The 27894-nt window shown below is 39.2% G+C and overlaps 3 protein-coding genes across 13 annotated transcripts in view; 2 read left to right on the top strand and 1 right to left on the bottom strand.

Moving 5' to 3' along the window:
- Positions 1–904: 904 nt before the first annotated feature.
- errfi1b (ERBB receptor feedback inhibitor 1b) lies at positions 905–11070 on the top strand. Its single transcript, XM_078254648.1, has 4 exons — positions 905–1075; positions 7024–7176; positions 7875–7957; positions 8979–11070. Exons 2-4 carry the CDS (start codon positions 7130–7132, stop codon positions 9962–9964), a joined length of 1116 nt encoding a protein of 371 aa, XP_078110774.1. The 5' UTR covers positions 905–1075; positions 7024–7129; the 3' UTR covers positions 9965–11070.
- A 641-nt stretch (positions 11071–11711) lies between these two features.
- On the bottom strand, positions 11712–21567 carry emc1 (ER membrane protein complex subunit 1). Its single transcript, XM_078254647.1, has 22 exons — positions 21426–21567; positions 20818–20945; positions 20634–20699; positions 20453–20546; positions 20238–20366; positions 19847–19973; positions 19570–19719; positions 19236–19403; positions 18924–18995; positions 18573–18671; positions 18337–18433; positions 17514–17630; positions 16520–16719; positions 16165–16314; positions 15636–15797; positions 15372–15491; positions 14799–14936; positions 14012–14185; positions 13563–13773; positions 13355–13439; positions 13121–13250; positions 11712–12669 (listed from the first exon to the last, which is right to left on the bottom strand). The coding sequence occupies exons 1-22, from the start codon at positions 21515–21517 to the stop codon at positions 12490–12492; spliced, it is 2889 nt and encodes a 962-aa protein (XP_078110773.1). The 5' UTR covers positions 21518–21567; the 3' UTR covers positions 11712–12489.
- A 1661-nt stretch (positions 21568–23228) lies between these two features.
- Positions 23229–27894, top strand: part of ubr4 (ubiquitin protein ligase E3 component n-recognin 4) — a 64524-nt gene continuing 59858 nt past the window's right edge. For 9 of the 11 annotated variants that reach the window (XM_078254645.1, XM_078254637.1, XM_078254641.1 and 6 more), the window contains exons 1-3: positions 23230–23519; positions 27401–27498; positions 27607–27710. In XM_078254645.1, coding sequence (XP_078110771.1) covers positions 23395–23519; positions 27401–27498; positions 27607–27710 — 327 coding nt within the window. In that variant the 5' untranslated portion in view covers positions 23230–23394. Of the gene's footprint in view, positions 23520–27400; positions 27499–27606; positions 27711–27894 lie in introns of all 11 variants that reach the window. The other 2 variants (XM_078254636.1, XM_078254646.1) reach the window with 2 other exon arrangements.

The following is a 27894-nucleotide window of genomic DNA, read 5'->3' as shown; positions in this document are numbered from 1 at the left end:
GCCTTATGAAGGGCAATTTCCCATAAACTCATCACACAAGGCAGATAAAATGATTATTATGGACATCTCTATGCATAAATAATCTCAGATTAAATCAAATGCTAAGAGTACTCGATAATATTGCATTTTTATATTTTTGTTAGAGTTGGAGCCATCATTGATTTCAATATTTCCCCCCTAATATTACTGGGAGTCAGGACACACTGACAGCTGCACCTGGAGGGAGTTTCTGTGTGAGTAGTTTATGGGCTTATTCCGTATTTTTTAACTGAATATCGACCAGGCTGACAACTTATTTTCTGGTTTACAGTGGTGGAGGACACAGTCAGATCCTTTAGGCTAAATACTCAAGGCAAAACCCTGGATAAAAGCAAAAGTACAAAAATAGTAGCAGCAAATGAAAGGCCTACCATTAAATTTTTTTGATGGTAATTATTGCTGATGTATTAATGTAGCCTACAAGCAGCATTTTAATGCTGCAGTTGGTTAAAAAAGCTGATTTGAACTTACCCTATGTAGGCTACTGCTTGGTAGGCTACTTTAATTAAGAACAATGCACCACATAGCCAACTATCATGTGTTTTGTTTGTTAAATTTAAATCTGCAAAGTAGGCTATAAGTCCGTTAAATGTAGTAGATGGAATACAAACTAAATAGGCCTTCAATATTTCCCTCCGTAAATAAGTGGAGTTGAAATAATGTGAATATTGAAGTAGTAAGCTTTTTTTTTTTTTTTTCACCACTGCAGGTTACACCATAAACTAGACTACTTTCCTAATGGTGTTTAGTTTTTCCTAATGGTTTTTATTTTCTAGGGGGATTTTTTTCCTTTTAAGGCGGATTTGGGTGGAGTTAACAGTAACGTGCTCTGGGCGCTGGATGCTTTTATAAGGAGATGTGGAAACCCACGTCACGCTGACAAAACGAGTTTCACCTCCCGGTGTTGTTGTCAGAGGAGGGATGTTGCACATGGTTTAGTTTTGACAGGGAGACAGGGAGCTTTTCTGACATTGGACAGGAACAGGTCGGCCGACTCGACTTTACGTGATGGACACCAATTGTCTGCGTTTTCATGGTAGGACTTGTTTTTATTATGTTAGTTAGGCTATTTGATAAGAACTGTGCTTTAAATCAACTTAAACTAAGCGACCAGGAGCAGAGTTTGATGTAAACGAGAGCCTGCCTATTTAGCTAGAATCATAGGCCTGCTTACAAAGCTACACTTGATTGTAGACTATTCCTCGCGCGGATCTTAACGTGAAATGTAAAACGAATCGGGAGACGCGGCCTTTGGTCCAACGTTAGGATACTGTAACGTTTGTTGTTTCTTTTCAAGTCGCTTTTCTTAAACTGTGTTGACTAATTTAGCTCGTCTGTTTGGGTTATTTGTCTGTGAGCAGCGGGGCAGGCTGCTCTCTTTACCCGCTGTAGAGTAAGTTGATGTCCGCGTAGACCAGTGAAGTCCCATCGAGGCGGGATGGGTGAGTCTGGGACTGCTCGGCCCATCCCTGGTCAGCCGCTAGTGGACGCTAAAGTCAATGCCAAAATAGAGGAGGTGTGTGGAGTTTGGTCCAATTTAAAATAAAAAATAATTCTATCTATCTGTCTATCTATCTATCTATCTATCTATCTATCTATCTATCTATCTAGGCTACATGTATCTACAGAATATCTTATTTATCTGTATCAGGTTATATCTAGGCCTACATGTAGCATATATATATATATATATATATATATATATATATATATATATATATATATATATATATATATATATACCCATTTAATGAAACTACAAAATATGATTTCAAATGAACTGAAACATGTAGTAGCCTAGTGTTACCCTAGTTAAATAAACAACTCTAAAATGTAAATAAAATCTTATAAACTTAGGCAAATATTGAACATTGTTAACAGTATTGAATTATAGTTTTAAATTGTTGCTTCGGCTATGGCTTTTTTTCAAGATTATTTTTTGGGGCTTTTCTGTCTTTAACGGACAGGACAGCTAGGTGAGAAAGTGGGGGGCGGGGGGAAGACATGCAGGAAATCGTCACAGGTCGGACTCGAACCCTGGACTTCTGCGTCGAGGAATAAACCTCTATGTAAATGTGCGCCTCCTCTACCAACTGAGCCGACCCGGAGGCCACATGTAATTTTTCTTTATACAGGTCATCACATTTGAAAGCTATAAATTAATTTGCTAGAGGAAATACTTTTCTACCACCACCACCACCTATTGAATCATCTTCAAACCAAATATGGCTCTTAGTAATTTAAACAGTGTTGAAATGATTCATATTCTTACAAACTGACCGTTATTGTGTAGACTACACTACAGTTCATGCATTAAATGTGCCAATCCCAAACCCTAATGATTCACCAGCATCAGTCCAACAGTCAAATTAAGCCTAGATTCAAAGATTCAAGATTGGAAACTTTTTATTTTTCATATGCTCATACAATACTATGTGCAGTGAAATAGTCATGATTGCGCTAACAAAGCTAGTGTGTAATAAATAATAATAATTACAATAACAGTAAAAAATAGTAAGAGTAAAAAAGAATAAGAGTAGAATTATAAATATAAAGTATTAAAAAAAAGGTGTTATATAGTTGCTAAAGTGTAGGCCTATATTGTGTGTGGCATATAATGGCCAGGTGGGTGTAATTTTTCCAGTATATAAAAATATAGATGAACAGATTGAATTCCCACACACTTTTTCACAGCACTAAGTTATAATAATATTTTGGTCATGGACCTAGAATATAAAAATATAAAATGTACCTACAGCAATCTGCAATGTATTTTCTCGTCAGATGAAAATTGTGTCTTCCCACAAACTGCCCCTGCCCACTCCCCCCCTCATGCCATTGGAAACCAATACTTGTAGAGTAGTAGACACATCATTCAACTATACTATAGTTATTATAAAACTTTATGAAAGGCCAAGTCACATATTTACATTTTAGATTGTTTATTATTACTGCTTTAATGCTGTTCAATTGTTTTGTTGCTGCCTGTTATTTCTGTGTTCCTTTAATTGTAAAGTGCACTGAGACCATGTTTAATGGTGATTTTACACTTTAAATAACATTTGATTGATTGATTGATTGATATATTAACCTTTAATGACAACACTTGTCTATTTAGATTATTTGGTTAAAGAAACCATCATCTAGGCTGCAAATACTGGTGTTGAGAAATTTAATTTAGTGTTGTAGCCTGCTAATGTTGTGGTGGAAACATTTACAATTAAGGCATTTAGTAAGAGTTCTGTCCAGCCACTAAGCTGTGAGCGTTACTTGGCCAGCAGAATTAACAGCAAGTTGTAATCAGGTGATGTAAAGCACATAGGCCTACTTTATGCCAGCATCATAATTAAATCATCTGTAAAGGTCCAGTGAATGGCTTATTGCCTGAAATAAAAATGAGGCGGGGACAGCCAAGGACAACACATCAAGGCTCCTGCATGAGATAAACAAACTGTTTTTCCGCCTCTGGCTTCTTCTTTCAACGGTGCCAGTACACACAATCCTCCTGCAGGGAATTTGTGGCACAGACACATACCTCGGCAATGTCTGCTTGTCTCCATGGCGTATCTTCAGTCCTAACCTCATGGGAGAGTTCACTTGTATTTTCAGGCTTGCTTTACTGCGCAACAAAGTGACACAAAGCCCCATTCATGCCTGAGAGTGGCTCCATTCAGGGACACTGAGTACTTGCCGGTAGAATTCATAATTGTTCAGCGTCTTCCATCTCCGAGGATCACTGGCGGAAATGACGCCACAGTCGGTTGTTTTAAGGATGACATAAATATTCAAATAAGACGCATTGGTCACTGTTGTGTTTGTGGTGGGTTTTGTGCTGCATTATGCATGCTCTGCATTGTTTGCCTCCCACATAGACTGTAGACCTATGAGTAACATGAAACAAAGCTAGACTTTGAAGAATGAGATTGCAGTGTGATAGTAAAATTGAGATCTTGCATTGCCATCCGGGCGAGTAGGAGAGGTGTGTTACTAATTAGTGGTTTGCAGGTGAATTTCTGCATGGTTCAATTCTATGGACGGGAATGCAAATTTATAGTGTATTTTCCGTTAGTGTTTACATTTTATTTTGAAATGTAGCTGTTTACTGTAGATGATTACAGGCATGGGAACCATTTTATTATATGAGCATGAAGCATTCGTCAGTTTTTCACAAAGTAAAGTAGTTCATTTGACTATTATAAAAACAGTTGCATTTGCACAATAAATATTTATTTAAAAGCTAGATGAGGCACATTCAAGTTTGAACAGTAATGTGGGTAATTCAACTGTCAAATTAAAGTTACTCAGAGCTACTGCATTGCTATTCATATTTGAAGAGTCAAGGGCGCAAGGTAATAAGCAGCATCCCTGCTAGAAGCTGGAAGGGAATGAGTACTTTGCTTGTGGACTGTGCCACAGGGTAGAGGCCCGCTGACACAGGGGCTTCACTCAGTTTTAAACCCCTTCAGTTGTCAAATGACTGCGGACTAGGGATGACATTTTTGACGGCCTCAATATATATGAAAACTCACAAAAATTGGCGCCCACATAAACACCTGGGAGCATTGCGAGGTTGTACAGCGATTTTGCCCATACCTGTACGCGGACTCCATAGCGCCCCCTTATGGGTTGAAGGCCTTAACTTGGATATAGTTGCTCCGATATTCACCAGATTTAATACACATATTGCTCTAATCATTGCGGACATATTTGCCGATAACCTTAATACCATTTTTAATTATGCATTTGTCATGTGTTTTACATTCTTTCGAACTCGTCCTAGGCCGTGATTTCAATCTTCTTTAATCTTTGCAGGTAGTATTTGTTGACCCTCGAGGACCCTCGTGACAAAAATGTATCAAAAGAATTTTGATAGCTAAAGTTATGGAGGACCAACTTCCTGTAGGTGGGTGTGGAAACAGGAACGGTTGTATCTTGCCAACGGCTATTCCGATGGACACAAAACTAAAGACAGTTGTTCCTCATGTGCCAATGAGGGAGTGTGCCAAATATGGCGTGAATCGGCCTTTATATGGCGCTGTTTTCATTTTTTTATAATTAATTAGCAAGTTCGCTTTGAGCGAAACCTACTTTTTTTTAACTCCTCCTAGAGCGTGAGTCCCATCTGCACAAAAATGTGCAGGTAGACACGGTGGACCGTCATGACAAAAATGTATCAAAAGAATTTTGATAGCTAACACAATGCGCAAGTTACAGAGGACCAACTTCCTGTAGGGGGCTGTCGAAACAGGAAGTTGCGTATCTTACCAAGATTTATTCCGATTGACACCAAACATGACACAGTTGTTTCGCATAGGGGCTTGAGCATCCATGCCAAATTTAGAGTGAATCGGCCATTAGATGGCGCTGTTAGAATTTCTTTTTTTAATTAGCCACATCGCGATATATGGGAAACATACTTTATCTGACTCGTCAATGGAATGCTAACGTCGGGTGATCGCTTTGTAGCATCAAAATGGCGCCATAGGAGGTTCGAGCTCTGAAGCGAAGCTTACGCCCTTGGTTGGTCCATTATATATAAGTCAATAATCATTCTGCACTCCGTTTCCGGGTTAGCACTCTACCAATCAGATGGGTCATTTGAGTCCGACTGCCGGCAGTGCCCGCCCCGCCGATTGTACATGTCAAATCGGCCAAAATGAAGGCTGACGGCCCCTCCAACGGACGACGGCACGGAACACACCGAACAGACTTGAGTCACTGACCTCGGCAGACTGTCCGACGGCCGATTATCGGCTTTGTGTGTCTGGACCTTAAGGATGACCATCACCTGACCCAGAATACATGTGTTCATCTCCACGCAAAAGGGATATCAGTTGATATTCATGTAAGATCAGGAGGCAGGAAGCAGCCATCATGTATGTAGTTAAATGTTAGAATGGCGAGCATTGGAATCAAGCAACGTGGTGTTTGTATGTACATGTATGCATGTAGCATATTAATTAAACGATAGCATGTCATTCTTTGACTCAGTAGCTTTTTAAACTGAATACACAACAAAACATTTTTTTCATTACTCTACAGACAGTGACATATTTCATGGCACAATACCTAAGATCCCTTTTTTAGTCTCTAGAAAACCTTTACACAGACATGTATTATTATTATACGTGTGTCTCGGTTGTGGTGGAGTTTGTCATGCAGCATCACTGGAATGCTGCACAATTAGCCCCTGTTGTAAGGGCGGATACTGCAGGGTTTCATGGTCACAGAGAGAAAGGAGGGTGGGGAGTGCTGCTACCCTCCCACATCTGACCCAGAGGTTGTGTAATAGCCTGCTCATCAGACAAATGGCTTTAAGCTGGAACCACAAAGAGATACACATGGCAGCTGCCAGAGCAGACTGAAGTAATTTACTGGGCTTTTGTTGTGACTGTTGTTTGAGGCTCACCAAAAACGATGCAGAAATGTTTCCGCGTAGAGCAGTTTCAGAAATCTAAGTTATTTACTGTACCTACTAATCTAAATCTCTTGCCTTCTAGTCTCACAAAATGCTTTTTATATACTCAGTTACTCAATGTTTCCTTGAAAGCTGCGCTTGAGTGAGTAATGTCCGGACAGAGTAACAGGTAGAATGTAGGTGTGTAATGAGCCGTGCTGTGTTAGAATAGAAAGATATAGATATATAGGTGATATATGTGTTTGTTTTAAACCTCTAAGTATTTGTTCTGGAGTAGCTATCTTGACCTTTGACCCGCCTGGTAGGATGAGTATGTGCAGCTGGTTGTGCTCCAGATGTGCACTGTTTATATGCCCTGTTTATGGCCATTTCACACTGATGAAGGTGTGACTGGAACAAATGAACTGAGTGATGTAAGGCAAAAGCCAAATGTAGAAAATTGTGTCTTGTTTTTTTGTGTTTAAAGCCTGATTCTGACACACCTGCTACAACAATATGTGAATGTACAAGTTGTTACTCAAGGAAAAATAGCTCCTGACACTTAGTTTTCTGTTTGTCTCCAACAGCTTTCTGCTGGTTAGAGTGAAGCTGTGATGGGTTTGATGGAGCTGACTTGTGTTCAGATACCAAACAGACCTTTGTGCTTTTTATCAACACAATTTCTGCCACAACATGGCTGGGAGTCAGAATAACTCCTGGGGACAACATGACCTGAACAGGTACGCAAACACCACTCTTTTATGGAAAGAAACCAAATGTAAATGAGGATCAGTTATTATCACATAGTGTGACAATACAAACACTACTTTAACTTTGAAAATACAATATCAGGAGTTTAATTCTGGCAATATTCATATTAAATACTCTACCAACAATGGATTTTAATCATTTTAACACTTTACATTATTTCCAGTGTTCATTCTCTGATTGTTTCCATCTGTCTGATCTGAATCCATCATATACTTTGATAATGTCAATTTTATTTAAATAGCCCCAAATCACAAATTTACCCTTATAATTTATACAACATACAACGCCTTCTACCCTTAGCCCTTTGACATTGGATAAGGAAAGACTGAAAAAATATTTAACGGGAAAAATCTCAGCAAGCGCAAAATCTTTGGATGGACAGACATGCAATTCATGTTGTACATACAGAGTAGAGTAGACAGTTTTAGCAATAGTAAAAGATAGGTAGATTTGGTAAATAAAGAGCACAAATACGTGAAGAATATGGCTCCGAGAAGACATCGGGCAACCTGCAATGCTGTTCAATAATGTAAAGACATAAAGGAGAACAGAACCTATGTTCTGTTGAAGCATGTGTCATGCTTGTTATTTCACATATTTAATGACTTACTCATAATAGGTTATGTGTAGGAATGATTTACATTTCTCAACCTCTCTTGCTTTACAGAGAGCGCTTTGGCCTGAGTACTGACATGGAACAAAACCTGACAGAGCTTCAACAACAGCAAGGAATAGCCAAGGAATTTAATTGTGAGTCTTTTACATGTTTCCTTTTTTATACATATAAGTTCTTATAAAGTGATATTACTACAGATCGACAATTGTTTACAACTAGCACCGGTTCAATTGACTTGGATGCATGTGACACTTGAGATGGTTTAAATGCTTTGTGTATTTGACAGAATCTCAGTTAATCTCAGTCTAATGACTATTATAATATTAATATTCATCTGTAATAAAATGGTAATTGCAGGAATGTTTTTTGAAAATGAGTTGCTACTATAACCTGGGTGAGTTACATTAGAATTAACCTTGAGATAGAAAGGAACATGTCAAACACACAGACATGATTATCGTGTATCTGCAAACTTTTAAATAAACAAAACAAAACATTGATAACTTTTTTTTTCATTTCTACATTCTGAAATCTGTCTTGGTTTGACAAACGAGTTCAAACCCTGTTTGACTAATAAAACAGCATGTTGACAGGGTTAACGTGAGTTTGTCATCACTGGACTGAGCTGTGTAGCAGAGGACAGAGTGGGGTGAAGGAGGAGGGGAAGCTATTGCTCCCTGGCCACCAGCTGTTCCTGCAGTCTGGGGCACGTCGGATGTTTCCACAGAGAAGGTTATGGGAAGCTCCGTTAAGATTATGGCCTGCCCCGCAGATAATGGCGATTCCTGTGTTAATCAGGGTGTTGTGGCTGATGTTTGACGAAGAGGGTGATAGGTTAAGCGGCTGTTTTCAACATGTTTTTCTCCTGTTTCCTGTATGATACTGTCAGCAAAACAGGAGTTTTTTTTTCGAGTAGGCAGCCCACTCCCCTTGGTATTTTCTCCCTCCTACACCATCACTACACTCTAGTTAAAAAAATGTTCTCATTGGAAGTTGTTTTCCATGTTTCTTCCTCTGAGAATTGTTTCTGCACTGAAGGAAACAACAGTGATAGCAAAACCTTGTATAATGAAGCAGCGGCTTCTTGGTGTACAGTTCAATTTAGGATTTCATGAAGCCAGTTGTCTAATACCTGATTGTTTTCCCCCTTCCGAGGCAACATCTCCCAGTCTCCTTTCTACTCTGATACTTACCGGCAAGCGTCTGACAGCATACTGCGGCCCAATGAGGGAGACCAGGTAGTCCCTTCTTCTCAGAGATGGACAGTGTTTGGGGGCCACCAGAGAGAAGTCAAACCCCTGCCGCCTCTGCCTGACCCTGAGGAGCTCATGTCTGATGAGGCAGCCGATAGTGAGGTGGAGTTTTTTACCAGCGACAGACAACGCCTTTTGCCCAAAAGCTGCCCTAAGGCCATGTGCAGGGGCATGAATAGAGACTGTGGCCAAGTGAATTACGCCTACCAGGAGAGCTTGTTGCAGGCTGGTGGTGCTGGGACTGGCTCCATGGCTTTCTCTTGGCCAGGCAGAGAGGACAGACCATCAGGGAGAGGAAGTGGGTTTTGGGCACTAGCTCTCCAGAGAGAAGACCACCAGCATGTGGTGTCAGCTGTCAGGGATACTGTGTGTAGCAAACAGCCAGACCAACACCAATCATCCAGACTCCAGTTTCCCTGCTCAGGCCCTGCTTCCCAGCCTCTCCACATCAGCAGCACAACCTGCCCCACTGACAAGCCCCTAATCCCTCCTCGTATCCCCATCCTACAAAAACGTCCCGCTCTCTTAAGGACTGTGAGCGCCAGCCAGGAAGACAAGCCTCCCAAAATTCCTCCAAGGATCCCCTTAGTCCCACCCTGCCCACCACGTACCCCGAGCCCCAAAAGCCTTCCAATTTATATCAATGGTGTGATGCCTGCCACACAGAGTTTCGCTGCTAACCCAAAATATGTGAGTAAGGCATTACAGAGACAGCAGTGTGAAAGGGCGCCACCTGCAGCTCAGTTTTCTCCCTGCATTGTTCCAATTTTGAAGGATGGCAGACAGGCCAGCGCCACGCACTACATCCTCCTGCCGCCGGGCCTACCGACGTACTCAGACAGACGAGAAAGACTCCTGAGTGAACCGGCCAGGACGGGAAACATCTGAAACTTGATGAGTACAAAACTGTGACTGACATCAATAACAATATGATACACTATTGAACAGAGTGTGTGAAAACATTTACATGCTACACTCACATGTATAATGTCATATTGGTGTTATTTTCAATGACTGATGTATTTCAAGACCACTTATGTCACACAACACTGTGAGGTGTGAGGTCTCCTTTTCTAACTGAACATTTTACCGGTCAGTATTTTAGCATCATAACATTCCAGTATTTTCACTAATAGTGGAGAAATATTTATATAACCATTTTCAATTTTGGTTTACTCAGATACTGCAGTTTTCTCACAGAGATAATGTCTTATCACTCATTCATTCTGACAGACATATACTATTACTAATACTATATTTCTTACGAGAGAGCAAATAATTACTGTATGTACAAGCTGGGCTTGTACCAAACTGTTCATTCCATGTGTTTTATGACAATGCTGCTTGAAATCTTAAGTATGATGTATTGATAGATTTAATGTTTTGCTGAATCATTCTCCCAATAAGAGTAACAATGAACAATGTGGCCAATATAAGAACAACACAACACAACCAAAACATGCTTTGAACTACAGTGAACCTGAACACTTCACCTGATAAGACACTTCTTATTCCCGTGCCTTTTGCAGGCGAGTGCACTTCATTTTCATTACACAGCTTTCCCTGACAAAAATGTTTTTCAGGTTTAAGGTTTATATACACAGGAGTAAAAGAAAGCCTTAATTTTCAGTATTGGGCAGTTGATAAACTTTTAATCATTATGATGAATTGTTGTCATTATGTATGTGTATTTAGCTCAAACAATGTCTGAGTATATATATATATATATTCAGAAAAGTACAGCTTGGGCCTTTAATGATTCTTTATTTGTGTGTGGGCATGAAAATCATGTTACGTTTATACTGTTAAGGTATAGACCCCCCCTCCTCGGTTTACAACCTTTGTTACATCAACAGATTGGAAGTTCTCATGAAGATTCTGTCAACAAAGGCTGTTTGTAAGTTAACATAATGTTTGTGTCAAAAGTAAATCATTGTAAAATTGTTTTTAATCTATTTATAAAAAATCTAAAATAAAATAACTTATTCATTCTATGATAGACTCAATGTCTTTTCTGCACCAGAACTATATGTACCAATGGTAAGCTTTTTTCTATTTTTTTTTGGGGGGTTTGGTCTGTATAGCCAACATTCTCAGGACACTTGAAATATTTTATGTTTTTGACATTCAATCCTTTTGAAACTACAGCCTTCTTTTGAAAATACAACAAAAACATATCTCCTCTTTATTTTTCCAGTGTTATTGTCCCTTAAATCTCTGAAGAAAATGTCAGAGAAACTTTAATAATATAATGTACTAAATGTGATCCACTATAAATGTGTCCTACTGCTATGAGATAAAACATGTCTTAATGGAGACAACATGAAATGAGTGAATCAGCATTTACTTCTACAATTAACGTATCAATAACGTTACTGGCCAACTGAAAAGGGTTAGGGCTTTTAGCCAATTTTACTGGTTTATATATCAAATACATTTCTGGAAATGTATTACAACATACAGTAACTACATGTTAACACATCCTTACAGTAATTCTGCACCTAGATTACTTACATTAATAAACATTAAATATACCAGGTTTACTTAATTTAAATGTCTAACCATAATCGAGCATTTGTTCCAAAAACACATTTTTGCTCTCTCTGAAAACAGAAAATAAACACTTAAACTGGAGTTCTGAGACAAGAAGAAATTTTAATGGAGCATCAACCGTAGCCGACAGTGGATCAAAACTGCTCACGCGTATGAGCTGCAGGATGATTGATGTACAGAAAATAGAGGCTACTGATCGGTCATTTTCCTTTGTTAAGCGTGTGATGGTGACAACAGTGTGACAGTGCTATTGGTGGGAGAGTGTTTAGGAAAGCATAAATGACCATTTATAGTCCCTTCTGCATGATCTTCTCACACTTCATACAGTTCTTCATCTGGGTATCACCATGATTCAGCAGGCTAAAAGTATCAAATCATGCTCACGTCTGTTGCATGTCTTCTGTATCTCCTTTCGCAAACCTCATTTATTATCACTCTCCATTAGAGTATTAAGAGTATCTAATGAAGAATAAATGCCTCAAACTATTTTTGGAAGAAACTAACATTGCTTAAGTATCTAACTTGGGAATTTCCAAACTCCACAATTTATTAAATCCAAATCTGTATTATTCATTTGGAATTAGTTCTGTGTTAAACATTTAATCAAAATGACATTGCACAAAAAACTGTTATTTTACTATGAAATAATTCCTTGTGCTTGCAAAATAAGTTAAAAAAACAACAACACATAAAACCTCTTCTAATCCCTCCTTTCACCCCCACCCCTGCAGTTCCTTATGGGCCTTATTGATCTTTGGCCTGTGTTCTTCTACAGGCATGGCCTCAGCCGTCTCATCTCCTCGGTCTGAGGTCCTTCGTGCAGCCTCTAGGCTGTAAGAGTTTGGATTTTGACCAATCCTTTACCGCCAGGCCCGGTTAAGCAGTTTGACTTCTGCCAGGCGTTTGCTGATCATGGTGGCAAAGAAAAGGGCGAGGAGAACGCTACTGATCAGCATGTAGTCATAGTCGTCTTTAAGTACGTCAAACTGCTTTGAGGGATAGACGCGTGTCTGGTAGATGTCGAGACCATATGCCACCACCTACAAAGGAAAAAGGTAACATTGTCATATTTGATTTACCTGTATGTTTTGGATGGATTTTAATTTGTATGGCTATGTAAAACTTCTATTTACTACTCAGTATTGTGTCAATATAAATCTCTGCTCTGGGTGTTCAAAACTAATAATAAATACACAAATATTATATTTTCTTCACTGGAATGACTTCATTTTGCTGAAGTTATAATGCCAGTGGTTGTTTATCCCGTGACTTTAAATGGTGAGCAAATATCATGCTATACTGCCACTGGCAGATTTTAGAAGACAAAACACTCCAAATGGAAAATTAGGAAGTTAAATTGTGACACATAGGTGCAGTTCAAGAATAAATACTTTCCACGACATTCTGGTAAAACAACAATTGCTAAAACAAGAAATGCATACCTTGGTAATCATCACATATGTTTCTCAGTATTGTTAAAGAAAGACTCACCAGACAGGTCGACTCCAGTCCAGAGGGGGCAGTGTAAATTCCTCGCACTCTTGATACAGTCTGATTGTAGTTGATGAACCACTCTGTACGGATCAGCAGCTCTGGTGCGTACGGTATCAGGTTCTCTTCCCTGGAGATCAAGTGAACAAGTTAGACAAAGAGACAGGAATAAAATAAAAGAAAAAAAAAAAAGTCAATGAAATATTTTAAACCAAGCCTGACAAGAGGACGCACCGGCTTTGCTCCGTTACTATTTCTGGCCTCCGAGGGTCAAGGAACATCTTGGGTAAAGACAAAATCCCTCCAGATGGCAAGCCAACTGTGACAAAGAAAACCCAAATTCACATATTAAAAAAAAAGGCTGAACAATGTTGAAAAGAAGGTGGGTAACTCAAACAGTAATGCACTGCAGCCCATAAGACTGGACCTCGCTAAAACTTACTGAGCAGATGGCGGCTGGTGATGCCCTTCTCAGTCAGTGTGGCCTCCATGGTAGAAATGGAGGAGGGGAAAATGTAAGACTGCTGAAGCACCTGAGGAGCGTGTGGCCGATCCAGCGAGCTGAACACGGTGCTGTTGTAGAGCTCCATCCCTTCATACAGTTCAATTACAGAGAACTCGTTCCTGCGAGACTTGGTGCTCCAGTATTCGTACTGCGGGGTCAAACATAGGCGTGGGACACATTCAGATCACCTGTGTTCCCCTTCAACATTTGTCTATTAACATATTCAGTGTTTGATTACAGTGTGGGTGCTGATTCATTCGTTTTTTTAATTTTTTATTTTACAGCTGCAGTGAGCAAACAGTATTCTTACGGTAACCAAGCAAAAAGAAACAAAACAATATAAAAACATATTTTTATGATAGCCTTTAGCTGTCAATAATACTCACCACCACCCAGTTTTCAGAGTGCACAACATGCACCGGTCCTCTGGCCTTTCTCTGAACAGCCTCGTGGATGATGCGACCCGTCACGCCATCAATCAGGAGGATCCCGACAAAGCTTCGCTCCTGATGCAAGTCTGTGCTCTCAAGCACCACGGCCAGGAGATTTGGGTTCAGGTACTGCAAGAAATTAGATGAAACACAATTCAGCATCTTAATCAAAGTTTTAAAATACACATTTTATGCATGAATGAAGATGGACAGATAACTGGATATTCTTGGTCCCCAATGGATGATTTTGGTTTTTCTCTAATGCAAACCTTATTTTTTCAAGAGTGGGAGAGACACCAGTATGTTGTTTGTTATGTCACACACATTTGTATTCTGGGGTGTAAAAAACATTATAGTCTCCAGAATCCTTGACAGGGCTTACATACAGAATATGATGCATTTTCATAGATCACACAGGAACTACACAGTAGGGAGTGTAAGAGTCCTATAAGAAATACAAAAAACAGGGTTTATTCATATTTAGAGTCAGTTGGTGGAGAGGAAATTCACTGGCACAGTGACATGTGGTAAAGTATTCTTTGGAAAGACGAGTTTTCAGCCTCCAACAGAAGCCGAGGAGTGACTGTGTTTCTGACTGAAGTGGGAAGGGGAGAGAGAGAGAGAAGTCTAGACAACATTGACCAAATCCAGCACCAATAAGAGCAATGACATAACTTTCAAACTCTCTCAACACTCCTTCCAAACCACAGCGTTAGTACGCTTTCAGGGGAAGTTATCATACCTTATATAGAACACTACGGTCTCCCATTACTCTGCCCTGGGAGTGTACATGCTCATTGGGCCTTTTGCCTTTGACTGAGACAATCCTCTGGACCTCGGTTGGGACGACAACCTCCCAGATCAGCTCGGTCGACAAGTCCTGAACGCACAAAACATCCAGATTAATTATTTTGTTTATTAGTCAACTGTGATTTAAGTATTATTTCATGGTAGCTCACTGTGAGAGAGGGAACAATAAAACAGACCTCTGGCTGTAATGTTCATTCTCAGAATATTTTTACAATGATTATGTCCATTTGCTTGTATAGTGCTCCTTTGATAGCCCTAAAACTGAGACTCTCAGTCAAATACATTCTTGATCTATTAAGCATTTGTTATGCAAGAATATTTGAGCATTCATGATCATATTTTCATTCATGAAACATAGTGAAATTGTCACTGCAATTATAAACAATAGAAATATGAGAACCAAAAGCTGAAGACTGGTGGTGGCTCGGCTAAAACTTGTCAAAAACCCTGGAGCCCTAATGTGCAAAGAACGTTGAAATAATTTGGCAAAAGAAGGTTCACTTGCAGTTCGTAGCCTGTAGCCAGAGAGTCTTCCCTGGCTGGAGTCAATAAGATAAAAGAATATGGATGAGGCCATCTCCTGGAGCTGCTGTAGTACATTCTTTGTAGAGGGAAAAGCAGACACCTGTGGAAAAATAATAGATGGATACATATTTTACAAATTGAGTGTTGGCCTGATGCACGTGGATACACAAGATGTGTGTCTGTATCTCTAGTAGTCAATGCAGAATGCTGATCTGGTGGGTGAGGTTTACAGTTTGCCACTGACCTTGTACTGGTCATCAACAAGAAGTAAGACCTTTGCATAATCCTGGTCCATGAGAGGCAGCATGAGTGACTGAAGTATTGGCTGAGGCAGGGCAGGTGGGCTGATGTGACTCTTTTTCCCAAAAATGGGATTAAACACATGGAGTGTGGCCAGGCCTGTGTCCTAAAGAAGAAGAAAAATAATTTGAACAAAAACATATACAAAATGACAAAAAATAAATACACACCACTTGTGCAGTTACACCAATGTTTCCTTTCAAGTACTGGTAACTGCAGAAGAAAAAAAAAAAAAAAGTATTTAGCTGTTGCGATGCGTACTGTACTGTATAAGGCATGCTCAGTCGAAATTTTAAGTTTTCTCTCTTGAAGTAACTCTACACTAACTCTATGCGAGGTACAAAAATAAGCAATTGATCTGCTGATTTCACAATAAAGTCATTTGCTTTATTTATGTTTGCATGGCCCACAAAATAATAACATTGACTCCCACCCTGAATCTCTTTAACCACACAGCTCTTGTTATGAGATACCTTGTCTTTGATGAGCAGTGTGCACTGTGGCGGATGAGGGAAGTGTGCAGTGGTCCGTTGCACCATTAGTTTAAAAGCTGGATTAAATGGGATGTTGTTCAGGTAGTGCCTCCATAAAATGCTGCCGGTCTTGCTGTCAATCCCAAAGAGCTTAACAAAAACAAGCAAAGGAAAAAAAAGTTTCATAGCTGCCTGATGAAGTCTAATTATTAGTGTTTCATTTCACTTTAGGCCTGCCTGACCATAGACAAAATAAACAGAAACTGGTGCAAACCACAAATGTGCAGCACAGCTCATCCCTCTTGAAACACTAGCTAAGAGTAACTCCACGAGAGGGTAAGCTTTGGTCTCGTACCTTCCCAGATGCAGTAACCATAACCATCATCTTCTGCAGGTTGAACTCGTCTCTGGAGAGGTTCTCAATGGTCACATCATTTTTGACTTGACTGCGAGGCTTCCGTGCATCGTAGAAAAGCTTCCAGAGGTGAGCAATCCAAGCTTGCAGCAAAATAAGCTGAGAGGAGAGCCTCTTAAGCACCATGGACATCAGGCCGTCTAGACAAATTACAGAGAGAGCACACAGATGCTGCTTAATGACTTTCACTGGATTGAGAATCACAACTTGGACCCTGTGGTATTGCAGGCAAAGCACAGGTGTACCTTCAACAATAATTGGGTATGTACATCACTGTATGTGTAAAAACTAGAATAATATAAAAGGAATACTTGTTTAGCAGCTTATATGACCAAAAGTGAAATCAAGTAATAGAATGAAAGGCTCAGTGGATATGACTAGGGAGTTTTAGTCGACAACAGGAGATCCTAACCTTAAATGAATCAAGGTTATATGAGGAAAAAAGCAGAGAAGGGGGTTACCTTGTATGGCTGAATCCAAGCGAAGCAATAAAAACAGAACAAAGACAAAAGAAAGTGAAGCAGATAGCAACCAAGTGAACACACCCAAGAAAAACTGTTTTTTACCAGGCCACCAAGCCTGTTGCAATCTACAAAATAACAAAACTACATCTTTGATGATTTAAAACAGGTGCTGAGCAGTTGAAGTAAGAAGAAAATGTAGAGCAACAATTCAGTGGACTTAAACATTAGGTCATTAGTTTTTAGAGGAAACTCTAAAAAAGGATAAACCAAGCTTGACAAAATATTCTAAGATTAGGAATTGCACAGCTGCCTTAAGTTTCTACGACATGCACGAAAATTAAAGAACTACCAGGACGGAGTGAAAACTGAAAATACTAAAAAAATACTAAATATTAAGCCACAGATTAGATTAGTACTTAAAGTTAGAAAATTAGGAGAAAAACATTAAGGGATTCTGGTTTGACATTTACCAGCCTTTTTGCCAAACTCCCCCTCCAGCTCTGCCTGTGTTCCTGTGAGAGGCAGATCCACCATTTCCATTGTCACCACATCTGACAGGGCCTCCTCTCTCGTCCACATTACACGCCCTGGAAAACAAGACTCATTTATGTCCTGTAATCATTCATTCCACTTTACACACCCTGTGACAGTATGCAATTTGTGTTAATGCTTTCCGTGAATTACAACATGAAATATTTCTCCCCCCTCCCTTGTGCTTGGGGAAAAGACAAGCGTGTGTGTGTGTGTGTGTATGTGTGTACATTATGAAAACTGACAGCCTGTTTGTGCTCCACACAGTGGTCGGATGTTGGCAGCATTTTTATGATGATTTAGAAGTGGAATATACCCAAATGTTATCATGAGGCAAATCGTGGCTCACCAGTCTTTTTGCACTTGGAAAAAAGTACTGGCTCTCAACAGTAAACACAATGAGGGACACGCTTTACATAAATCAAAAGTTTCAAGCCATTTCACCCGTTGGCTATAAATCCCATGTGATTCATTGAAGACACCCGTCTTCAGGCTTCCATTTTCATGCATAATGAAAAGCAAAAGGTCAAGGGGTGTGTTTTTTTTGGGATCTGGTCAAATAAAATTCCCGAACAAAGGTCTGCTTATTTTATTACGATGACCAGGAATTTAAAATGTTTGGACGTTGGTGCCCCTCGGTGGTAGAATCGAAAATCACACCATGGCAGACAGGAGTGCATGCAAATACCTCAGATAACATTAATCAGCGCAGACTGACAATCCAACACTACCAAAGCTTCCCGTATCCTGTGCCATCCATACCTGGCTGCTGTATGAAAGTGAGTGTGTGGTCTTCAGTCTGCACCATGACCCTGTAGCCAACAGAGTCGTCTTTCTTGAGGAATGCTTGTACATATAGCTGGAAGAATAAAAGAATAAAAATTGTGTTATATTATAGAGTAATTATAAAATAAATGTGAAGCCTTGGTCAAGTCCTTCACATCAAAGGCCAGATATCAAACGTGCTGGAGAATCACTTGGAAGAAATTTAGACTCACCTTCTCTGGTTTCCCACCATTAGGATCCAAATTGAAAATCAGTGTTGTGTCTAGAAGTCTGCGTCCAGTTTCTCCACTAAAGAGGTTAATACTGCAAGCCTATAGGGAAGAAAACAGATAAGCATATGAAGCATACCTAATGCTTCTCATCTTGAGGATAACGTTTTATCAGTTTATTAAAATCCTCGTGTGCATCACACATCAAGCACACAACGAGACAACGAAGACTGTACTAAATCTGCTGCTATACACTGTAGTTTTCAAAGAGAGCATGATGGCAAACCACACAATTAAGGTAATTAAATAAGTTTGAATGCATGTCATTAATATAATGATTTCACATTAACTCACAGTTTTATTCTTGGGCGACATGACAGCAGCAACAGTCTTCTCTCCAGTGGTAGCAAATGAAACCAGCATGGCCTATGAATCAAGAGAAATAAGTCATCAACAACAACAATTGTAATATCTTCGTATGAGACACTGAGATTTACACCTTCTTAAATAATAAAGATAGAAGAAGAAACCCACAAACTGTTGGATATTTACGCAAGAAAGTCAAGTCACATTTACATTGTAGGCATGTAACTAAAGCTTTTATCCAGAGTGACTTACTGTACAATAATTGCAATATTAGAATAAAATTTAGGTACAGTTACGTACAGGCTTGAAATCCCTCAGTGTAACTATGTGACCATTGTTGAGCTGGAGAAGCAGGTGGTGTTCAGGCCCAAGCTGAAGGAGAAACTCCGACAGTGGCGGGCGAGCTGGGTTGGGCTGAGTGGACACCAGTACTGGCTGGAAACCAGGCGTGACTTCGAGTCCCAGCGACTAAAAGAAGATACATGGAAGCATACTGTAAAAACAATGGGAAAAATGCATTCACACAGAGAAAATTAGGTAGGTAAGGAGAGGAAAATGGAAACCTACCAACACCAGAGCATAAGACATTTTATAAAATAAAAAGGTTTTGATTTTATTCTGGTGGGTAGAGTACCTGCAGGAAGATCTGTGTCATCTGGGACTGCAGGTGCAAGTCAAGCATGTACAGGGATACTGTTGCAGAGTCCACGCACGTCAACACCCCCTGGTCGATCACTGAACAGCTGGCCTGTATGTTGGACAGCCATGGAGCTTCGACTGAGATCTGAGAACAACATGAGCGAAGAAGTAAGAAATGTGGAATTCAGTTAATATGTTGCAACACTACAATTTCACTTCAAAAATTCAAAAAGTTATTGCATTTATATACTGCCACTATACATCTGGATTACCTGCTTGATTATCTCTCCATCCTCCAAACTGTAAGCAACAATTGCAATGTGGGAATGGGGGACAACCCCCAGTGCATACACTTCACCATTACCGCCAGAATACACAGCCTGGTAATCCACGGTTTCACTGTTGAGATAAAAAGGCAGAGAGTTATATAATTTTTATAATGCCAACCTTGTTGGTAAACACAAATAATTTGTGCCTTTATGTATCGGACATTTCTGCTGCTTAAATACGACAGTTTCTATTTTCTGCGTCCGGTTAATGCTTTCTTGATCTTTAATTTCAGGGGAGATGTTTCATTAACAAAGACAGGCTTACTTATACTTAAAGTTTATAAACAAAAATCGATTTTCAATGTTGTTGACATACAAAAACCCGTCCACTTGCCTTTCTGGTAGGTTCTCTATCCATTTCTGATGACCATTAGAAAGGTAATGGAGAGAGATGATCGTTTTCTTCAAAACAGCCACGTGTTTCACTGTGTCTTGCTGTCCAACTAAACATGCCGACTGGAAACTGAAATGTATAACAAAGGCAGTTAACGTCTGATTAAAATAAAGAGCATTTTATACTTAACAACCACAAATCAAGGAAGTGATCACCTGCCAGAGTCCAGCACAATCTCCCAGTTCAAACCACCAATATTTATCTCCCAGGAGCGCAGTAGGCGGCCATTACCAACCACCAGCACCGCATCTAGGTAAAAAGAACAGTTTTATGAGTTATCTGCTTTCAAGAGAGGAACTAAAAGCTCTTTAAGCTTAACTGCAATAACAAAATCACCTTGTCCATGTTGCAGAAGAGCGTCAATGTTTCCCTCTGGCCCAGTCTTATCCACATGCCGCCAGACTGTAACAGACATTGAATAAATACTAATATAACAGCACAAAGCATGTCAACTGAGAGGCGGATCATCTTCTGTACATGGCCCTTTAGAACTTTCTATTACAAAAAAAAAAATACTCACAGAGTTCTCCAGTCCTGGTATTGAGTGAAGCAAACACATTGTTCTCTGTTGCCACAAGCACCTTTTTGGATGACTGCACATGTGAGTCGAAGTGGGAAAAGCGAACCTTGCCAACATATTGCTGCCTCCTGTGAATCACAAGACAGAACACCAGCTGTCAGAATGTCAACAGCCTAGTTTATAACTATAGCTGAACCAATGCTTGTACCCCTGCAAGGATCAAACCCTAGTGTTATGAGAAACAGCTCAAATTTAAAACAAGAAAATATTGTTGTAAGGTTACAATGGTTATTGTCAGGTTGGTTCAAATGCTTCCCCAATGCCTAGAAATCAATTCCAATCACATTTACTAAATCTCATTGAACTAGAAATTTGATTTCCTGAAGGCAAATCCAAAATAGTGAACAAGCCAACGGCATCTGCAGTAAGCTAGTGCTTGAATTATTATTATTTGTAATATCCTTTAGGCCTGTTCTCTCACACAAAGTCCACTCCAAACACACCGGGTCGCAGCTAGTGGCTGTGACAGGTGTTAGCATTAGCGTTTCCAAACTAAAATAAGGCTCTAAATAGCACACATATTTGATCGTTCTCTAGATTCCTCTTACCAGTCAAATTTCCCTACTTGATCCTCAAACACAGCCTCGACAGTGCTGTATAACATGATACATTTCAGACACAACCAAATTAGCTTTGCCATTGCAGCAGTAGCTTTAGCTTGCTCTTCAAGAGAAGGAGGAAGTCGGAAGTTGACTTGCTTCCTTCTAGTCTTGTGACTGAGAGGTGCTGCCCCCTACAGGGTAGAAAGGCATACAGCTTCAATACATGTATTGAAGTGATCACAAGCAATAGTTCAACAAAAATATGGTGTTTTTTTGAAAATTAAACCATGTAAACCTATTCTGATATAACCTCTAAATCCAATTATGAACCTGAAAATGAGCATAATATAAGAACTTTAAAAATGTTTAACTTTCATCTGGCCACACAAATTTAAATAACGTAAAATAACGTAGTGATAATTACATGTTATAAATCAAATACCTTTTTGACCAATCTCTTTTATACAGACACAAATTCGGCTTTAAAATTTTAATTTGACTTATGGTGCACATTATTAATGTTAGAATGAATTGCAGAAACACTTGTGTACGAAAGGTTAAAAGATGATGTCTACAAAAAAGTATTTGTGTATAAAAATGATTTTGAGATTTCACAGTAAAAGAAACAAAACAGACCGCAAGATTGAAAAATACAAAAATGGTGTCCCTTCAGCTAAACTAACTCCCCTCAGAGTTTAGAAATAAAATTCTGAGCCTCTATAATATACTCAAAAATTTAAATTCTGAGCCTCTAGTTACATTTTACACTTTCTTCCTAATCTAAATGCCATTTGTTTACGCTGTAAGAAACCAAAAAAATTAAAGAGAGCAAACTTTGTTACTTGGTTGCTGCTTTTATGCAAAAGTTACCTTTCTGACACTAAAGCTGCACTAAAAGTACTGTGAATCATTCTTAGCTTACATTGTATTGGACCAGTATTAATACCTCAGTTTTCTGCTAAACACACACACAATATTAATTTACAAGAATGTTAAAATATCCATGGTTGTAAATATATTTTTCAATAATCAAACAATTAAATAATAAATGAAAAAACACTAATGGGAACAACGCAATCTAAAAGAGTAAATATTACAAACAAGTGAACTGTATGGGGTATTTGTATTGTTTGTATGGAAAAAAATGTAATGGTAATAAAGGCCTTGTTTTATTTTTATGTACAGATCAGATTGGGTTCGTTACTATATGAAAGAAATTTTCTAAAATGTATGAGATATTTCAAATGAATATTTTTGAATATTCAAAATAATGACTTATTGTTTTGAGATCTAAGCCTTAAGCAATGTTCTCATTATTTTGAGATACTTAGTGATCATTTGGAGAAATCTTCTCATTATTTTGAGAAACTATGTCCATATTTTGAGAAAGTTTCTTATTATAATGATTTACAGGATTTTTATTTTTCAAGATTCCCAGACTTAAATTCATTTAAATTCAAGATTAAAGATCCATTAGGCTATTATTCCCACAACGGGGAAACACACAAAAGTAAGGGATAGGAGGAAAAGTACAAACAATGAATAAATATGAAAGAGAATCAATAGTAAAATGTATTTACAGTAGGCTATTGCAGTATTGCACAGTCACATTATTATTGCACGGTTTATTAGTCCAAGTGTGTGTGTGTGTGTGTGTGTGTGTGTGTGTGTGTGTGTGTGTGTGTGTGTGTGTGTGTGTGTGTGTGTGTGTGTGTGTGTGCGCGCGTGTGTGCGTGTGTGTTTTGTCCCTGTGGTCTACTGGAGCAGTGCTGATTGTCTGGCAGCAGCAGGAAATACCTGTATTATTAGCCCTCATTAACCCTGGGATGAAAAACTGTTTTCTTGGAGGCATTCGGAGTAGATTTTGTGATGAAATTATGTTGGCCTGACTGTAGTCAGATTGTGAGCGCCCCCTGTGATTTGCTGTCACAGTTTCTTCTTCCAGTAGCTAGTTAGTTTTCTATGGGATTTCAAGATGGCGTCGAGTGGAGGAGATGGGGAACACGAATGGACAGCGGCAGTACGGCCGCTTTTATCAGCTTCGTACACCGCTTTTGAAACGAAGGAGCTACCTCAGCTCATTGGGTCTATAATCAACAGGTAACCGGTTACATGTCAATACATTGCGTGTCTCTATTTGCTCAAATACTAGCCGTGTCCACCCATGAGTGAGCTGGCTAGCTAAGTTGCTAACTTAGCATGTTTGATTAACGTTGAGTTCGATGGGAAACGTTAGCCGTTTAACTAATGTTAGCGGCTAACAAGCTTCTTGAGCTTAACTTGTAACGTTACTGCTACTGACGTTAGCTAACATACTCAAAATGCTATTTAGCTTACACTGGCTGGTAATTCATTAACTTTTTAAAACCAGGCTCTACTTGTTACTGATTGACGTTTATCTTTAATGTGACATTGCTGTGCAATCGTCAATCGGCGTCGCAGTGTAACGTTTAGAAAATATGCATCATCATTAGCTAGCTAGCTAGCTAACACAAACATTAGCCAGCAAGCTAACGTTACCCGAGGGCCTTTCAGACGGACTATGTATCGTCACGTTAAAATGGCAAAGCCATAGTCATATTTAACGTTAACTACGTCCGCTAACTAGCAAGAGTTGGCTAAATGTGATCCAGTCTACTCTGGTCATATCAACAGACAATGTATACATTAAAGTTAACTCAGTTTGACGTTATCTGCTGTGTGTCTGTGGTTGGACTGGAAGTAGGCGGGGACCTTCTTGCACTCTCCACTCATTTTTGATGAGGTGGTGATGGGTCGCTTTGTAATTAAATGAAGATTGAGAACAATCCGCCACGGTTGTGCTACAAGGAAGCTGGTGCAATGCCTGTAACGCAGGGGGAACTTGTCTTTAGAGACGAGTGTTATGACCAGGCATTATAAAACTACGTAACGTTTAGCTAGCTAGTATATGAACATTTCGGCTTACAAACCACCAATCCACACTATCACAATGGAGTTGCAGTACCTGACGTTACACCTTAGTCAGTTTGTCACTTGACACTTTTTCAGTGGTGACATCAGCTGATCAGCTGAGCGATGTTTATTGGTTTCATTTTCCGAAGAAACGACCCCCCCTAAAAAATATGTAAGCAGTAATACTGTCAGTTTTGTTTTCAAATGAAACGTCTAATGGGGCTTGTATACACGTCTGTATGACTATTCTGATGCTCACTCATTAGCTACAGTATCAAATCTAAAGCATTTTCTGCTCATGCGAGTGTTTTCAACTTCGTGAGCATGAGAGTTGGATTGTGCCGAATGAGTGCTGCAAGAGTAGTTTGACATTTAACAGAATTGTTGGTTTTGGGGTTGACCGCATCATGGGTGCTGTTCAGCAACACATTTCACTGATGTGTGCGATTAGGAGAACTGTAGACTGTATGATGATGAAAACTGAAAAGCAAAAGTGCAGGTCTTTCTTATTATTAAGAATTATTATTTACCATATTCCCAATTTTAAAGCAACAGCAGAAACACTTTTCGCTAATATATACAAAATAAGATGGAATCACCCTGGTAATGTGCAGCTTAGAGAATAAGCAAATTGTGTGTTTGGTTGTATTGGTTATTGTGCATACTTTAGATTAGCATATTTTCGTAGTGTGGCAAGAAAGATGGTGTAGGTCACTGCTGAGGTGAGGTCTATCAGCAGAAACATTAAATCAGAGCTGTGTGTTTCCATGTGTTTTTAAGACACCAAATATGCTAAGCTTAACTGCATAATTAAACTGTTTTTCCCTGGTGGCAAACAGCAAGTAGCCAAAGAGCACATCGGTCATTTCTGATCTGACATTTTAGAAAAGACTGCATAAACAGTGAGTGTGCTCAAAGGCATTGCTTTTGCCTGAGGGAGATGCACGATGTCATGTCACTATACAGCCAGGGTCAGTTGTGTTTTCTTGTTATTTATGTGAAAATACATTTATCAACATTCATTAATGACAATCTACTATGGTTTGTGAAATGCATACAGGTTGTGCCTACTGCCTATTCAGTAGTATTTTTCAGTTAGTTCAGTTAGCAACCACAAAAAAAAAGGCAACAGGCACAAACATCTAAACCAAACATAATGCCCCATCATTTCACGTATTATTTGTGCAGTGTTAATTATGACATTTGCAAGTATATTTATTAGGGGTGTTGAAATTAATCATTGCATCCATGCATAGCGATGCGGACATGGGGCCCGTTTCAGAAAGCAGGTTTAGTAAAACTCTGAATTTGTTAACCCTGAGATGAGGGGAAACTCTGGGTTTTCCGTTTCAGAAAGAGAGGTAACTTAACCTCAGAGTCAGTTACTATGGTAACTGAGCCTGTGAACCTAACCTGGTCGGGAGCAGGTTTTCTTCAATAAACCTTGAGTTTCTATCAGCCTCCTCCCTCTGACACAGCGCTCTTTCATTTCCTCATTCATTCATTCATTCAGTCTGTATCAGGCGCATTGTAGTGCTGTTCTGTCATCTGCATGAATAAAAAAACGTGTTGGTTTATTAACTATGTTAGGCAGATTGTAAAAGTTTTTTCGAACATGGCATGTCCTTTTGTGGATGATCCCGTTGATGAACAAGCTGTATTACTTCGCAGTGATTTAAACGTATGTCAGGAGATGATATTGAGGCCCGACTAGATGTATTTTCATTTCCAGATAACTACCTATTTGAGAGGTATCATTTTTCTTCACAGTCAATCAGATATGTAGCCTACATAACCTTATCCGTCCTCATAACACTAACGTCACCCATCGTGGACATGCTCTTACATTCAAGCACATTCTTTGTGGTGCATTATGTTTTTTGCAAATGGCAGTTTTCTTTACAACATTGGTGATGCGGAGCATATTAGTAAAGCCACCGTATGCAGAGCCGTCAGGAAAGTGTGAGAGCCATTAAAAAGAAATAAATGATTATACATTTTAATTCTGTTAATGACATGGTGCTGCAACCTAAGAATGGGATTAGTAGTAGTTTACTTTTTCGCCCGCAGGATTGCACCTAAATGAAATTATAGGTGTAGCCTACTACCATTCCAGTTTTCACAAGTAGTATTATAGGTTACCTGTGATTAAATATGAAATGAATACACTATATTAGAGCTTATGCATTGACTCGAGCAGCAATTTTCTCCCACACCAATTCTCGCTATTTTGTAGCAGCAGCCGTGTTGCTTTTTTTTAAAGAAAATATATATTCAAACTCGCTGTATGTGCGCTGAGTAGTTCCAGAGGGGTAAAGTATGCCGACCGATTTGTTTGTGGTTGTTGCCATGGTGAATCGTAGTATCATGGCTCCATTCATGCTGCCTTTTTAATAGTGGTGGTGCACACGCTTAACTCTTAGTCAACCTACTCTGAGTTGATTGAACCAACTCAAATCAGCTGTTCTGGAACCGAAAACTCAGAGTTTCCCATCTCAGGGTAAATCAACTCAGAGTTCAGGGTTAGACTCAGAGTTTGTTAAACCTCCTTCCTGAAACGGGCCCCTGGACGATTCTGCATTGATGCAGTGACAGACCATAATCGATTATAGCCTAATAATGTTGCTTGTTGATTTTCCTGTCACTGCTTTTATTTAGTTTTTGTCGTCTGCTGCGTTTTGCTACATTCAGGAAGATTATTTTTTAAGAGCAGGTACAATTAAAAAGAGGAGTTCATACATATTTGACTGCTTGAATTTGTTGGTGAAAACCATGTGTAGTACTTTATAATAATATTGAGGAGGTGATGTAGAGCTGGGCAATATATCGATATTATATCGATATCGTGATATGAGACTAGATATTGTCTTAGATTTTGGATATCGTAATATGGCATAAGTGTTGTCTTTTCCTGGTTTCAAAGGCTGCATTACAGTAAAGTTATGTCATTTTTTGAACTTACCAGACTGTTAACTGTTCTATTATTTGCCTTCACCCACTAAATTCATATTTGACCGTGTTTAATGAGCAATTCCATTCATTTGCAGTGAATCAGACATCCTTCACCATGACAAACAGTATGAGCCTTTCTACTCATCATTCGTGGCACTCTCTGCACACTACATCACCACAGTATGTGGGCAAAGTATGTATCTTTCATTTTCAAAATGCTACTGCTATTAATCCAAAACATTTAAATGTTACAGGTTGTGTTTCTTCCAACCAGCAATTTATTTTTGATCTGTCTCTCTAGTACCGAGAAATCAGCTGCTGTCGGTTGCTGCAGCGTGCAAAGTATTGATTGAATTCTCACTGCTGCGCTTGGAGAACCCAGATGAGGCATGTGCGGTATCACAGGTGAGAGAAACAAACTGCATGGGGGAATGTAATGTAGGACTGCATTCAACTGAACATTTTTGGTCAGTTTTAAGGAGAAAGGACCAGCCACAGATAAAATGTAGCAACGCTTTTTCTGTCAGCCACTTTGTTTTTGATTATTTAAAATATATATTAACTTGCATTTTCTGGTGATGTCAGTTTT

Source organism: Sander vitreus, chromosome 7 (genome assembly GCF_031162955.1).
Source record: "Sander vitreus isolate 19-12246 chromosome 7, sanVit1, whole genome shotgun sequence".
NCBI lineage: Eukaryota > Metazoa > Chordata > Actinopteri > Perciformes > Percidae > Sander > Sander vitreus.
The sequence above is the reverse complement of the archived record's forward strand: the minus strand, read 5'-3'. Positions and strand labels throughout refer to the sequence as shown.